The sequence below is a fragment of the Streptopelia decaocto genome, assembly GCF_964273445.1.
Source record: "Streptopelia decaocto genome assembly, chromosome: 1".
Taxonomy (NCBI): Eukaryota; Metazoa; Chordata; class Aves; order Columbiformes; family Columbidae; genus Streptopelia; species Streptopelia decaocto.
This window is the reverse complement of record NC_138663.1, coordinates 99912103-99928053: the sequence shown is the minus strand read 5'-3', so window position 1 is coordinate 99928053 and position 15951 is coordinate 99912103. Positions and strand designations below refer to the sequence as shown.

Below are 15951 nucleotides of genomic sequence, written 5' to 3'. Positions count from 1 at the left end.
ATTCAGTTTACCATTAAGGTAGTATAAGATATCTCAATAGTCTTTAACTCTTTCTCAAAATCTATTATATCTATGTAAAGGTTGCTTAGAGGTGCCGAAGTAGTTTAAAATCTATAATTCAGGAGTTACAGATACACCTCCTACGTGCCATTGAGTTTAACAGAAGCTTTGCCAACAAAATTAATAATGAAAGTAACAGGCCCGAGGCATGTTCATAAATTAAAATAATTTTAATGATATGGATTGGCACATTATTTGATCTTACAGTATTTCATGGTTACCACAGAAGACTGAAACAACTGAAATCTTTTCTTTTAATCAGTCCTAGCAGAATAGATAAGCTGATGCAAGATTCCTTAGTTGAGGAATTTAGGGTCAAGTCTATTCAAATTATGCTTGCCTTGTAACTAAATTCAGCAAATCTGTTTTTAAGAACCCACAGTGTTGTAACTAGTTAATTGCAATTAGATATTGGTCCTGACCATGATCTCAGTTACAGCAGTAGCCTGAATACATCTGAGATTTATTTTTCTGTTAATATAGTGAGAGTTGATATTACTCTAGTTCATTGTCATGTCTTATCTGCAAGTTCTTGAGTAGGTGGGACTGCACGCTGGAAAAAAATAGCACATTTGAATGCTCTATGAAATTAAAATAATAGTAAAAGTTGGTTCAGGTAGGTTCTTTCTTCCCTAGGGGAACCCCTTCATTGGACAAGAGAATGTACTCTACAGGTAACATAAAAGCTAAAAAAATAATATGAAGCAGACAGTGAAAGCATAGGGACTTCTGCATGAGCTGAAAAGACAAATACAGGCATCTGAATGGAGAAGGACTCTGAGTAGCAGCAACATGTGAGGGGCTCAAAGTCTGCAACTCTTGCCAGTTTGAGAGCAGTCTGTAGTGCAGTTGAGAAAGGCTCTCTTTTCTTTACATGCAAACACAAGTGAGATACCTGTTCCCTGAATTTTGCTTGTCACTAAATGAAGAGATTAAGTACTGGGTAACATCTACAAATTTTATTGGTCAGGGCTCTAAAAGTACCATTGCTGGAGAGCTGAAGCAACTTCCTCAGGTTCTGTCTGAGTTAAGTCAGCAGTTGCAACTTTTCTACATGGTTTGGAAAGAGCAAAAACCAGAAATGATGCTGTGTCTTTTTTTGAGAAGTACTTGACATCATTGCAAGTAGCATTGAATCCTATACAGGGAAGGTGGATTTTAAAGTTATAGAAAACAGAGCTTGTGAAAATAAATTGATGTGTCTACATTTTTGATGAGCTTGCATGTTTGGTCAGTAATGATAATCAGTGTTGATTGCATAGTAGGCATATACCAGACATTTGGTTCGGGTTCATGTGTTATTTTGGTTAAAGAATTTAATTAAAACACAATAAACATGATATCCTAAGATAAATTGAAAACTGGATAATTGAGAAGTAATTGTAAAAGTAAAATCAGCAACAAGTGGATGAGTTTCTGAAGAGTTCTACAAAAATGCTACATCTTCTGTAATTGCAGTGATTCAGTGGTTACAAGAAGACTGTTCAGTTCTCGTGTTTGTACCTTAGGAAAAATAAGGAACAGTGCAGAAGGTAGCTCATCAAAGATTAAAGGGGAAAAAAAACTAGAGGAAAGCAGGGCTCAGAATAAGAGCACATAAAGCACCTCCTACTTAAAGGGTTCAGAGTGCATCTATGTTTATGCCATATTTCAGTGGTTAAGGCGCTTCTCACAGAAGGTGGATATTGAACTCATGACACAAGCAGTCTCAGTGGGTGTTGTTGGAGAAAAGGTCACCTCCTATGACCTGAGAAAAGTCTGCAGGGAAGAGTTAAGGCTGTGAGTGTCTTTTTGACATAAGTGCCAAAGATCTGAAGAAGGCTTACATTCATTACCTGAGGGGTTTGTGTTTCCTGTGAACCAGAAAAGGCAGCTTCTCACAGCTCTGGATTTTGTGAAACCATTTTGGACCCCTGATTCTCTGTGAATTGAGAACTGGAAAAATGAGTCTTGTGACCTGGGGCAACGAGTTCCCTGAAATGTCAGCATCTGAACAGCTAGGCGCTGTACACTGGTGAAGGTTGTGATAACTGGAGAACTAATTTTGTGAATTTAACACTTCACTGGTTTTCTAAAGGTTACTTTTTCCAGAAGAGACCTGCAATGCACTGTAGAATTGGGTGGTTATATGATTTTGTTCACAGCTGTAAGTGCTTTGTAGTGTAGAATGATGCTCGGAGTCAGGTGAGGTGCTTGCATACATCCTGATGACACTGTGCGTATTAAAAAAGTGCAGCCCCTGCCCTTCAGTCTGACTGACTGGTCTTGCATGAGAGATGATAGCACAAGTAGCCATGTCAGAACAAAGAAAGTAAACATGACATTTACCCCCCAGACTACGGATGAGCGGGTTCGACTGACGGACATCCGAGCAAGCAGGTGGTACCAGTTCCGTGTGGCAGCTGTGAACGTGCACGGGACAAGAGGCTTCACGGCACCCAGCAAGCACTTCCGATCCTCGAAAGGTTAGTTTTTGTTTGCTATATCTGGTGCTCACCTTCCACTCACTCACACGTGGACCGTAACATGATCTTCCTGCTTTTGTGAAATAAGGTTTTTAACAGGTGAGTTTATTGGTGGTTTCACCACCAGCTTTAAAAATGATGTGATATTTGTTTGAAGTCGGCAAAGGAATTAAAGGTTAAAGATGTCATTATTGTTTTATCAGTAAGGGGTCTCAATGAATACACCTCCTTTTAAACATTTTCCGGACAGTTGATATCAAACAACATGACCCTGACCATGAAATATGAAGGAACTGCAGTTTCAGTGTGTTGTTCTAAGAGGTTTCTCTTGTTTGTCTTTTTAGTTATGAGAAATATGTTGCTGCCATATGTTTAGCAGCATACTGAAATATTTTGTTGCCTGTAGCTAAATAATTACATCTAAATAATAGTATCTAAAAATTGTTTTGATGGAACTGTGTGCTCTCTTAATATAAATTTCCCCTTGCTAGCACTAATCATGAGGGCTTAAGAGTAAAAAGGATATAAATGCTAAGTAGCATGTTTCTGTTCATTAGATAGGCATGCTGGACAAACCACAAAGTATTGTAGGAATTTGCATTGCCATTTCTGGTTTTGCAAGAGTTTGGGAAATAAAACAACTTAAGATAAGAAATAAGATTATTTCTGTACCAATAAATGGTATTTGGAGGATGAAGGAGATGGAAACAGATCTCCCATCCTGTGAAACTGCTGCCATTGTCCCTGGTGTACCTTTGACCCATGCAAAGCAAAATTTTCCCAGATGACTCTCAGGCATAATATAGGAATTAGCACAGGCCAGAAATTATTCCTGACAAACAGATGATCTGGATGTGGTTACCCTATCTTAAAGACAATAGATAATGTGGGCATAGGTAAACTATGCTAATTGGCTTTAGTGCCAAAGAATGAGATCTGTCACTCTTCACTATACTAATAGAAGTAGTTTCTAATAGAAAGACTTGTCTTTGTTTTAGTAGTGACAGAATGTTTACACAGGTATAACACATACTTTGAGGAATGCATTTCCTCCTCTTTCTGAAGACACAATTATCTTGCAATATGGGCAGTTCCCATCTACAGGTTCCTGTGCTAGCTTTTAGCTTACTGTTTGGCCATAGTCCATCCTAGAAAAAATCTTACTGTAGATGCAGTTATAGAGGCATGCAAGTGCTTTTGCTGGCATGGATGCTTAATTACTTACGTTAGACTTGATAAGTTTTTAGTTTAACTTGATAAGTTGGCTGGCATAGATAGCCAATTACTGCTGTGACCACAAACGTTTTCAAATATAAAAACAAGTATTTTTTTTAAGAATGTATTATACTTAAGTAGCATACCATTTCAGTCACATCAAAAATACTGTTTCTTCAAGCTCTGTGTTGAGCTTTCTGCAAGGCCTCAGCAGCAGCAGTAGCTTTCTCTTTGCTTTTTGTCATGAGCAGCACTTGAGCAGATACAGCACGTTGTTGCTGAATCTGGCACCAATGTTCTTTTAAACTCAGATCATTGTCAGTTGTTTTACTGACATTTTCCAACTATTCTGCTTGGAACCACTGTAATTGCAATTACATAAAGGTATATCATGGCAACAGTGAGGTTTTGGCTTGATTGTGACATTTTCAGGCAGGATTTGTATTACTTTCCAAAAAATTCATTTGCTACTGAGTGTGCTATCCACAGGAGTATATATTGTTCAAAATACCTACATTGGTAATGGATATAAGAATATCCATGGTAAGTCCTTCTGAAGGTCTCTTTAGCCCAGTATCTGACACCAGCCAACAGTGGGTTTCTGGAGAACAGTGTAAGAGCAAGATAAGCACACAGGGATATTTTTTCAGAATAGTCTCCCAGCTGGCAGTGATTTCTGTTTCAGGAGCTTGTGGTTTTGAAATGATAACATATTAGATACCAGAGTCCTCTTTTTCCAGGATCTCTGCAGCTAGCCCTGAAGCACGTGCTGCTCACAGCTGGCTGGTGGTAGCGGGGAGCACTTTTAGGACTTTGTGACAAGGACAATGGAAGCCAGTAGTACCTCTGCATGCTCTTACTTAATACATGAAAATAACAGCATCTTGATAATGGCAGGAAGTATGCAGCCAGCGTTGTTCAAAAGGCTTTTATAACTCTCAACAATTTTCAAGTCTGAACTCCAGCCCTCGACAGAGAGTGATGAGTTGCCAGACAAACAGCAAGGAGTTCAGTTAGCTATCAGCTTCGTAGCCAAAATCATTCTATGCTGGCAGCTCATTTGACTACTTCAGAGTCTTAGGTATTATCAGTGGTTATTATGAAGGTACCATGTTCACCAGATGAAACATGTAGTTGCTGTAGGTGACACAGATGAAGATGTTGCTAAGTGGTGACTATTGGGAATGTCACTGAGATGCTTCAGTTGCTATCTCTTAGCATCCATGTCCCTGTATAGGCACTCATAGCAGTTAGAGTTGTAGTGTAATATAGACATTTAATAACTAGTCTGGAGCTTGGTGGGAAGCAGCAGCCCCTGCCTGGCAGAGAGGCAAGAAGCTACTGCTCAGATGTGCATAGCTTTTTTGAGTGCCAGCATCTTCTGGCCCCTGCTGAGCTCCTACAGGCACATTTAACCTCCAGTTTGGAAAAGGAAAGCGGACTTTGGCACATCACCTTTGGAAGTTTGCTGACTGTGCTACGTTTTTGTGAAGTGTGGACAGAAATTCACATCAGTTCTTGTACTGTTTCAATTCATCCTGTTGTGCCAAGACCAAGAGAAGATTATTATCTTCATTAGACTTAACAGAAGTTTTCTTCAAAAATAAGCCCTTTGATCAGGATACATGACAGCAGTTCTTAAGACAGCTTCTCATACAGGGTGCTGAACTTTTACCAATTTATAATGAATAGCAAATTATTTGGGTTTATTTTTTCTTTAAAGGAGGACAAGCATGATATATAATCTGAATCTAGGGAGGACTACGGCACCACAAAGTCTCTGTCATCAAATATTTTAAGCTGTTAAAAAGAATATTTGAAAAACATTGGTGCTGTAATTACTTGGAGAGAAGCATTTTGTCTGGTTACCACAATACTGTTTTATACTATTCTGTGTTTTTTGCAAATGCAAAAAATATGATCTCTAAGTAAACACAACAAAGTAAGGTTTTGTTTTATCCAAAGTAATGTTGAGTCTTCTAAGGTATGTAATTTCCATTAACTTTTGTATCACTAAATAAAGCTCCTTATTATCAACATTTAATCAAAGTTTAATTTCCCAATCAAGAAAGACAAAAACAGGAACAAGAGTATTTTGTCAAGCGTTCTAGCTTACCATTTTTTATCTAGTTGTGTTTTGAGGTTTTCTGTACTGCAACTTCTGATGCTCTTCTACTGTAAATGTTTGAGAAAAAGGCTCATCAGCTGTTTTACGCTGCCTCATGTGTTCATTTATGGCATTGATCTGTAAATAATAAATAATCAAAGTGACACAGCTGAGATAATTTATTAAATATTCAGAGCTTAAGCAGGGAGGGGTTTTTTTATTTTTTTGTAAAGGAAATGAAGTGTTTGCTTGTGCTTGTCTGGCATGGCTCTTCACAGGGCATGAAGTGATTCTTCATTTTGCCAAAATGCAATTCCAAAATTATAAGAAAACAGGTTAGACTATGCCTATGTGGAGCATAGTGGCAACTGAGTGGCAACAATTTGCAATAACAGTAATAAATAAAGCTAACAGAATACCTGGCAGAACATTTTTGATCCTCAAAGGTACAAGTATATTTCTCTTTATATTTTTATTGAATCTTTCCAAGCTTCTTCATTTTCTCTGGTAGCAGGAGAGAATTGTACCTACACTCCACAAACGAGTCTCCTTGGATGAAAAGCTACCTGTGCTTTTCTCTCATTAGCAAGCAGCAGATAGCCTAACCGAGCTTGTCAGAAGCTGCTTGGCATTAGTAATACAATTTCTAATTTTTTGCATTTGGGTAAGTGTTTTCAGGCTGTTTTTTCTAGCTTCTTATGATTTATGATGTGAATGAACTCTTAGTAACAGAGACTGCAGTTAACTAGAGGGATCAGCGTTAGGCATTTCCATCTAATATATTATCTTGCAGGCCTGTAGTTTGCAGTTAGGTACTGTGCTATTTTCCACGGCAAAAAGAGGCTGTAAGATCAACACAATGAGCCCGAACCATCTGATCCCTCTACCTTTGCTAAAGGTTTTTATCTTCAACATGAAGGCAGTCGCTAACATACACAGGATAAGTTGTCAAGCAAAAGGAAGCAGACAACATTGTTTCCACAGCACATAAGTACCACTCTGGATGTGATTTCATGCATACATTACTGAGTGTTAGTAAAACCAGAACAGACACCCACTCCCGGCAATAAAATTCTTTCTGTTGCTCCTCTGGGACCAATTATTTTTTTATACTGTTGCACAGCTGGTTTATGTGTGCCATTTCCATTGGGCAAAGCCAGTCCTCCCGCTTATGTCTTGGAACTGCTTAATGATTGGAAACTTGTCTGTAGAGCAACTTCAGCAGATTTTTACAGTTGGAAGGTGTAATGTTTAAAAGATAGCAATGGGAGATCCATGTTAAATAAATTTTTAAAAAACCTATATAAAAAGGGGTTTAAGTTAAGAGTCAAACTTGCTATCACTTTTACAGCTTAGAATGAGAATTCCAGTTCCAATGTCATTATTTTCTTCTCTGACATATATTACAAATCATTTACTGTTTTCATGACAGTTGCCACATTTAAAGCCGAAGTGGATGCATTGCAGCAGTGTGTGGTGTTATTCTCGTGTACAGCTTGCCCATACCATTTCATTAAGGTTGCAAAGTGCTTCCAGATCTTGTTGATTGAAAGAATTTTGTAAAATATAAATTGTCTATCACTATGTTTACAAATATGAGTGTGGGAAGATGTTTATTTTGAAATGCTGGTGATGTGAGGGTTTTCTTTTTTTCCTTTACTTGCAGCAAGGAATCCTCCCTTCTGGGGACTGGAGACAGAGTTTTGCTTGTGATGGCTGAGTAGCCAGAAAGACAAGAATTTTAAGTCCTTTGGGTATCCTCAAGCCAGATACAATCCAGACAAATGCAGTACTTACTCCATGTGCTGGAACAGCAGCCTCAGCTTTGACCTAATGAAGCCATCATTTCTAGCAGCGAGAAGTGATTTACTTGTCAGGCTGCTGAGACCAGAATTTTTTCGGATTTGAGGACAGCTGTCTCTGCCAAATTCTAGTATATGTGTAATGACTCCTATTTTATTTGAGTTGTAGTATAAACTGCAAAGGAAAAGCTGCAACTAGCATCACTCTTTCTGCAAACCAAAGAATTTGAATTAACACTCAGATAAATTCATGTATATTGAATTTCAGAACTTTACATTTGAAAAACTGGCAGTAGTTTCCATTCCAGTAATTTAATGTTTATGTGTCTGAATTATACGTGGGGACAGTCAATCAAAGGGATCACAGATATTTGAAGACTAACAGTAGAATGACTGTTAGCTTCATGGTCAGCAAAATGACAGTTTAGCTTCATAGTCAGATTAACAAACACCTTAGGTATTATATATAAGCTTTATAATCCAGTAGCAGTAATTAGACCTTGAAGTATTTCAGCACGAGTTGTATAACGCATTTAATGTTTCCATAGACATAAGCATATCAGAGCACCTTGTATAAGCATGGCTTTGCCATTCAATAATGCAATAGTGAAGGCTTTAAAAAAATGGAAAAAACTGTCAGGCATGTGTTATGGAGTTATGTGTGTTATGCTTTTATATTTAACAGATTTTTGTGGTTTCTTTGGTTTTTTTTGGTTGTTTTGTTTGTTTGTTTGTTTGTTTGTGGGTTTTTTTTGAGAGAGGTGGTTTTGGAGAGGTCTGGGTTCTTTTCAGGTTTGTTTATATTTTGACGGTGGGGTTTGTTTGTTGTTTTTTTTTTTTTAATAGCAGAGATCATTATATCTTGCCTTGCTGCTATTCCTTCTCACTTGTTTGTTTTGCTGGTGAAAGTCAATCCTTTGAAATGAAAGAAAATATTAATATTCTTGTGGTTTTTGGCTTACAAAATGATAGTTCTGCCAGTTTTAATAGTGATGAATGTCACAGAAATATGTAGAAATAGATGAATAAGTTATATAAAGGTACTGAAATACTTAATATGGAATGGATCCTCAGCTGGTATAAAATGCTCAGTAAGTGGCTTCATATTTCAGGTGATGCACCACAAATCCAATAAATATTTTACTGTTATGACTCTACAATCAGACAGGATTTTTTCTTTCAGATTATTAAATGCAAAACTGTATTTTTTTTTGTCTCTCACATCATGCATCCTTCTATCTATTTTATTATTTTCTCCAGTTTAGTTTACTGGTTTTATAAAAGCTCTTCTAGAAAATGTGACTCTCTCAAATGTCTTGCCTATTCATGTCTGTCAACTGCAGATCTCTTTCCTTTCTGTCTTCTGCTTCCACCACCACTCTTTCTCCTGTTCAAAGGCATTTTTGTGGATGACATTTGCGAGAATTGCAAATGAGAGACTTTGAAGAAAGGGGACACTCAGGAAAATGTTTCTGCTGTTGCTCTGTTATTTCACATGTGTATTCCTTTTAAGAGGACGTTCTTTCTTTCCTTAACTCTAATTCCCCAATGATTTTCAATACAATGTTTACAATGTGCCATAGCAAAGGAGAAACGGTACTGGATTTTCTTTTAAACATGGGTAAGCGTTCTGTCTGCTGACTGGACTGTTTCTAGTGAAAGCAGAAGAAATGCTACAGATAAAGTCATGTTTTCAACGAACTGTGCAATTATAAAAAGTACAGGGTGAAACGCTGGTGCTATAGAAGTCAGAAGAAATGATCTATTGATTTCTTTATGCACATACTGGTTTTTTTTTTGTTTGCTTATGTTACAGGGAAAAACATGGATGTTTGAAGTTACCTTAACAAAAAAAAAAATATCCTGGGGTTCTGAGACATATAAAAGCTCTGTTCTGGTCAATCACTACTTTATACATGGAAAATTACACATTATCTTGTATTTTTACGGGGACAGAAACATCTGAAAAGGAAGAATGTAAATTAGGTCATTTGCTTTTATACCTTGGAAAAAATGGTGAATCTAACTTCAAAATATTTTTAATCATGTAACACACTTTGTCCAGAAGAGCTATTTCATTTAACTTTTAAATTTTTTTTAGTGACTCTCAGAATCTTTTATAGATGGAGAATGAAGACAAACGTGTTTTATGGTTAGAATTGTTTTTGCTTATATCTGACCATTTGTGAAGACATATTCTCTGAAACACTTTAATTCTATCCCATATGTTGTGTATACATAATACATGATGCATAGGACTTCTGGGAGATAACCTGAATAATTCACCTACAGTAATATGATCATGTTGCACTTCAGGTTATAAATGTTTTATTGCCACAATACATTGTCATATAACATAAAACCCCCCTAACCTTTTATATCAGCGAAGGTGAATACTTAATAAAGATTTTGGATTTATATATCATTATTCAGTTTATATTTATTGTACCTAGATTTCATATCTACTTATTATATGATAGAAGTAAATGAAAAGTTATGTTATAGAACTGTACAAATCATATAACTAAAATAATCTCTTAAATTTATCTTCTCCAATATAAATAGCTTTTTATAGTTTAAAGTGGAGTTGTTGGCAACTTCATAGATAAGGAAATAAGTTTAAGAGCAGTGCTTGTCCAAAATCAGAAAAAAATAAAGGGAACTGGCTTGCAAACTCATTAAAATAATGAGTGAGAAGAAATAAGGTATTGTCATTATTTTGAAAATTAAGTTAAATTTCCAGAATTTTTAAACTGAAATGTGGTTTGTAACTTTTATGGCCAAAAGTTAGGTTGAATTATATGTGTGAGGAAACAGAAGCATCCATTGTCATTTAACAAAGAGTCCTGTTAAATAACAGGAATAAGCCATTATTTCACATCTGCTGATCTTTAAAAAGGAAATGTTGTCTTTATTAATTCTGAATGTGTCAGTTTGTGTGAACTGAATGATGGAATTTTTCAGTGAGAACATTTGTCATAGGGATTATCTGATGAACTTACTATGCCTGGAAAGTTTATTTAACAGCTCATTTACCATTATAAAAAGATGCAGGTGAACCATGCAGTAAATGAATGCCTGGTGTCCCCTCTGCACACCTCCAGTTTTATTTCTGGCAAAGAAGTGGTGGGTCATTTGGCTAAAAAGTTACATGAAAATGTTTTTTTCAGTCAGATTGTTTTTTTCTTGTTTTGGGTTTTTTTTTTTTTTTTCCCTAGAGCTTCATAACATGCCTCAATTACCATGAATTACTATGAATTACTATGAATTTCCTTTATTCTACCTGATATACTTGTATACTTTTAATTTTTTTGAGTCACACTGTTTACTTTCACTTCAATTTTGTTCTTGCAGTTTCCTTATATATTTTCACCAATGTTTGGCTTCCATCACTGTTTAAAAAAAAAAAAAAAAAAAGTAGGTGTTAAAAAGTGTGATTAAAAAGAAACTCAGTTGCAAAATTTCCATGGATTTACATTACTCAGAGCCAGGATAGTGTACAGCACATGTTGGAAAAGGTTCAATATTGGAACCTCTGCCTGTCAGATGATCTTCTTGACTCTAGGGTCATCAAGAAGACAACTGAAGGAATAATAGCTCAGTTGATATTGACTAGAAATTTAGCAGGGATAGGGAAATAAATCACCAGGGGTAGCTAATTACTTCTTGTTGTTCTAAAAAAACTCCTACAGACTTCTGTGACATCATAATCTATCATTACATCTCAATCATATTTATTCTAAGGAAATTTTTATGTTGTATGGTGGTAGATGTCAATACTAGAATTTTGAAGAGAGATTCAAAATATAGAAACATAATTTTATCATCTGAGACTAGTCTGGCAACACTGAAAAAATAGGAAGTGTTTCCACCATACAATTCTGTGATGACTATACAAGGCCATTTGCAGAACGTGTTTTATGCTCGCTATGTAGTTATAGTGGTGAATGACAAGAGCAAAACTGATAGTCTAGTACGTTTTGATAAAGTTTCATAATATTTATGAACTATCAACAACACAGAATAATGACAAAACCAGATGGCCATAGTGTTTGTTTCAGTAGAGCTTGACTTTCTAGAATTTACAAGAAGCCAAATCATTGATGGGGAAATTCTTGCCTGAATTTTCTTCAGTATGCGGAGAGTGTTTAATCCAGCTTGTGTATGCCTGGTAAATACACAAGATGAAGATGATCTTTACCTTATTGAAGATGATCTTTGCTTTAGAATCTTTTTGTTTGTTTTGAATTCCAGATCCATCTGCTCCACCAGCTCCATCTAATATCAGAATTGCCAATATTAGTGCAAACAATGATGGGAGTGTAAATGTAATGATTACTTGGGATCTTCCAGAAGAGCCTGATATCCCAGTGCACCACTACAAAGTCTTCTGGAGCTGGACATACAGCAAATATGTAATCCCAGCCAAAAAAAAGAGAAGGAAGATTACTGATGGGGTAAGAAAGAAAATAGTAAATGAAACACATACAAAATAGAGTGTAAGTATAAACTGTGTGATAAACTTCTGCAGCTGCTAAAATAGTGGTCTTAATTTTTAATATCGCCAACCCCACAGACAATTTTGATCTCTCAGTCTCTCTCTTTCATTGAACTCAGGGACAGAAGTATACTTCTGCCTTAAAATGCAAGTAAATACTGTAAGATTTTGGAAGAGAGTTGAATAGAAAGTTAAATGCTGTTTATCTGCTAAATTCAGACTTCTTTTATTAGTGCTTCTTAAAGGTACAGTACTTGTTTTATTTAAAAAGCCCAGCATCATCTGTGACGTTGTTCTTTCACTGTGCAAGTAAATCTTGTGACACTATTATATAGAATAACTATTAAATAGTCAGTATAGATCCAAGGAAAATCAACCCCAAAACTCTTTAAATAAGCTGCTGTACAAAAGATCTCATGCATTTCCATAGCAGCAAATTCCTGTGAGTTTCCTGAATGATGTATCAAATATTGCTTTAGTAGAAAAAGATCTGTTGCAATATCCTTAAGCATATTGCATTTTATTTTAAAGTAGCTAACAGAAAGAGAAATCAATTACAGGTAACAGGCTGAACTTAACTCTCAGTGCTCTTAATCAATGCTTTGTGAGATTTTGGTCCTATGTTTGTGTTAACACTGTGTTTTGGCTCTGGCTGCCCACTTGCGCTGTGAACGACAGCCAGAGAGTCATAGTTCCTTCTCTGTCCTTCAGTCACCAAACCATGAGAGAAATACAGGCAATGAAGGCTGAGTGCTGAGTTCATCTACTGCAGATTGGAAACAGCAGAGTTGCCACCGTGGGAGCATGTTGGACCCATCCTTTCTGATGGGAATTGACGGGTCATCAGGGTCCAGAGGCTACAGAGCCACCACCACCAGCTCTGTGCTTGATAGGCAGGAAAGTGAAATTTCCCACAAATTTCCCAAAATTTCGCCACAAATTTAGACAACACAGAATAATTTCAGGGACTCAGATAAATTGGTTCTTTTTTTTTCTACTCCAGTTTAATACTTTTTTCCCTTTCTTTTTTTTCCTAAAGGAGTAAATATCCAAAGAAAAGAAACATCTTTCTAGCGCTTCTGAAAAATCAATTTGGCAAGATAGGAGTTGGGTTGGACTGTACCAGGCAGAAATGTTTTGCTTCTCAGGAAAGCTGCCATTGGCTAGAGATCTTCGTGGCAGAGGCTACAGCCTACAAGTACAGGAGAACTTTCTCTGCACAAGCTGGTCCTTAAATCACAAAACCCAGAGGATTTTAAAATAGAGCTGGGTCCCTAATGTTGCATTGGCAGTTTGTGTAAGGTACATTGTCCAAGCAGCCAGGCATCAGGTTAGGAAAGCTAAAGTCCAAAGCCCAACATGAGAGGGACATGAACCTGTTGGAAGAAATCCAGAGGAGGCCACAAAAATGATCAGAGGGCTGGAGCACCTCTCATATGAAGATAGGCTGAGATAGCTGGGGTTGTTCAGCCTGGAGAAGAGAAGCCTCCAGGGAGACCTTACTGCGGCCTTCCAGTACCCAAAGGGGACCTACAGGAAAGGTGAAGAGGGACTTTTTGCAAGGGCCTGTGGTGACAGGACAAGGAGTAATGGTTTTAACCTGAAAGAGCATAGATTTAGATTAGATAGAAGGAAGAAATTCTTCACCGTGAAGGTGGTGAGGCACTGGAACAGGCTGCCCAGAGAAGCTGTGGATGCCCCATCCCTGTGAGTTTTCAAGACCAGGTTGGATGCAGCTCTGAGCAAACTGACCTAGTGGAAGGTGTCACTACCCATGACAGGGGGGTTGGAACCAAATGATCTTTAAGGTCCCTTCCAACCCAAAACACTCTATGATTCTATGTTTTTATGATATTTCAGAGAAAAAGAAGGCTCTTACAATATCTTTCATATTGCTTCTGTCTCATTGTACATTTTCTTTTGCAGCATTTCATGAAACCATACAGCTGTGTCAGTAAGATTCAGACTTCCCCACAGGGCACTCCTGAGGCTGTTGCTAATCAATGGTTCTTTGAATATTATAGCAAGTCTTCTGTCTAAGAACTGAAACTGCAGAAAACTTAAAAAAATAAATTAAAGGTTGAAAAATCTTATTTTTTAAAGATCATTGAAGATTGTTTTTACCTGGTTTTTACCTTTAGATGTAGTCTAGTCCAAATAATTTTATAATGAGTTCCATATGAATTAATTCCAGGTAGACATTAAAATAATTTGATTGCGATATTAACACTGTTAATTGAGCATTATAGTCAATGTTATAAATATCTCAGCACAAAGCAAGTTTAAGTAATTGATATGAAATGCTTTTGACAGTCCCTGAAGTGTTAAATATGGCATTATATGGTTATCTTGTTCACTCCGGATTGACTGTCAGACTTCAGAGGCACAAAGTAGTCTAAAGAAAACATGTAGTAATGTCTTCTGTCTGAGATAAGGGCAAGAAGGGCATTTTCATAAACATTTTAAAAATGTAGAAGTGTAAGAATATTAAGAATATTTGCAATATCATGGGACTTGCCTTAATTTATGGATTATTTACCAAAGAATGATAATCTTACTCTGGTGTTTCCCCATTTAAGATACTTCCATGACAATGGAAACCCTTTTTTTTTCTTTTCTGTTTTCCATTCTATAACAGAAGAAAATTTTTACCAATGGGTGCCTTTTTGGTTGTGTTTTGGTTTTGTTTTTTTCATTTTTGTTTTCAACAGTTGAAACAAATACAAAATATAAAAAAATTTACTGAATGTTGGATTTTAGCTGTCTTCAGACAGTCTCTAAAAAAAATTTTCAATTGCTTTGCTAACACAGAAATTAGAGAATGGTAAGTTCATTTTTTTTGGCTAAAATGATTTTGACATAAGAATAAAACTTGTTACATGTGAAAAAAAAAACCCTTAATTGTGACCTAAACAATAGGTGCTTGTATTTGCCAAGTGTTTGCCAAAATGATGTAAACATCAGGAAGGTTAGTATTTTTAAAATGACACCGAAAAACATAGTCCAATAAAATATATTTTTTAAAGAAATGTATTTTTGCTCTGTTGAAATTTATACATGAGTTTTCTAATTTCAAAAGAGTAGTGTGCCTAAAATAACATGCCTGCTTTTAATAAGGGCCTGTGTTTCAGTAATACTATAACTACTTTGTTTATTTATTCTCCTCTATTATAGGCCCAAAATTATGTGGTCCTGGAGGGACTCCAACCCAACAGCAACTACAATGTAGAACTGCAGGCAGTAACGCGTTGGGGTCAGATACGCCTGAAAAGTGCTAAGGTTTCTCTTCATTTTAGCACGACTCAGGACACCAGGAATAATAGTGAGTAATTATATTCAAACACCTGAATGCTTTATCTCTTATTTATTTGGAATTTTAATGTTTTATATAATGATTTCTCAAATCTAAAAGAATAATTTTCATAATGCTTTGTGTTGTATGTCATTGTGATCCTGTATTGGTGAAGTTGAGTAACCTTTTAACATTATATTTCTTATCTAAAAATTGGTGATAGTTTTCACCTAATTGTCTGAGATCCTATTCACCTGAAATAAGCAAAGGCCGTGAAAATGGAAGTGTTTGTATGACTATGGTGTTAATATTTTTCAAATGCAATTGCAGCCAGTGACTGGAATAAAAGCGTTTCTGTGTCTTTGTCTTAACTGGACAGTTTTAGCTTGCAATGCTTTTCAAAATCCTGACTATATTGAGCAGCAAATTAATTTGGATTCTTGGACCACACAAATATGTATCTGCTATGAACTGATATAAAACATCAACTCTTCTGTTAGGGAATCTAAAAT

The 15951-nt window shown here is 36.3% G+C and overlaps 1 protein-coding gene across 2 annotated transcripts in view; it reads left to right on the top strand.

Annotated features, from left to right (window-relative positions):
• ANOS1 (anosmin 1) overlaps positions 1 to 15951 on the top strand; it is a 141133-nt gene that overhangs the window by 90442 nt on the left and 34740 nt on the right. For both annotated transcript variants that reach the window (XM_082051560.1, XM_082051559.1), the window contains exons 6-8: positions 2396 to 2525; positions 11904 to 12106; positions 15322 to 15469. In XM_082051560.1, coding sequence (XP_081907686.1) covers positions 2396 to 2525; positions 11904 to 12106; positions 15322 to 15469 — 481 coding nt within the window. The remainder of the gene's footprint in view (positions 1 to 2395; positions 2526 to 11903; positions 12107 to 15321; positions 15470 to 15951) is intronic.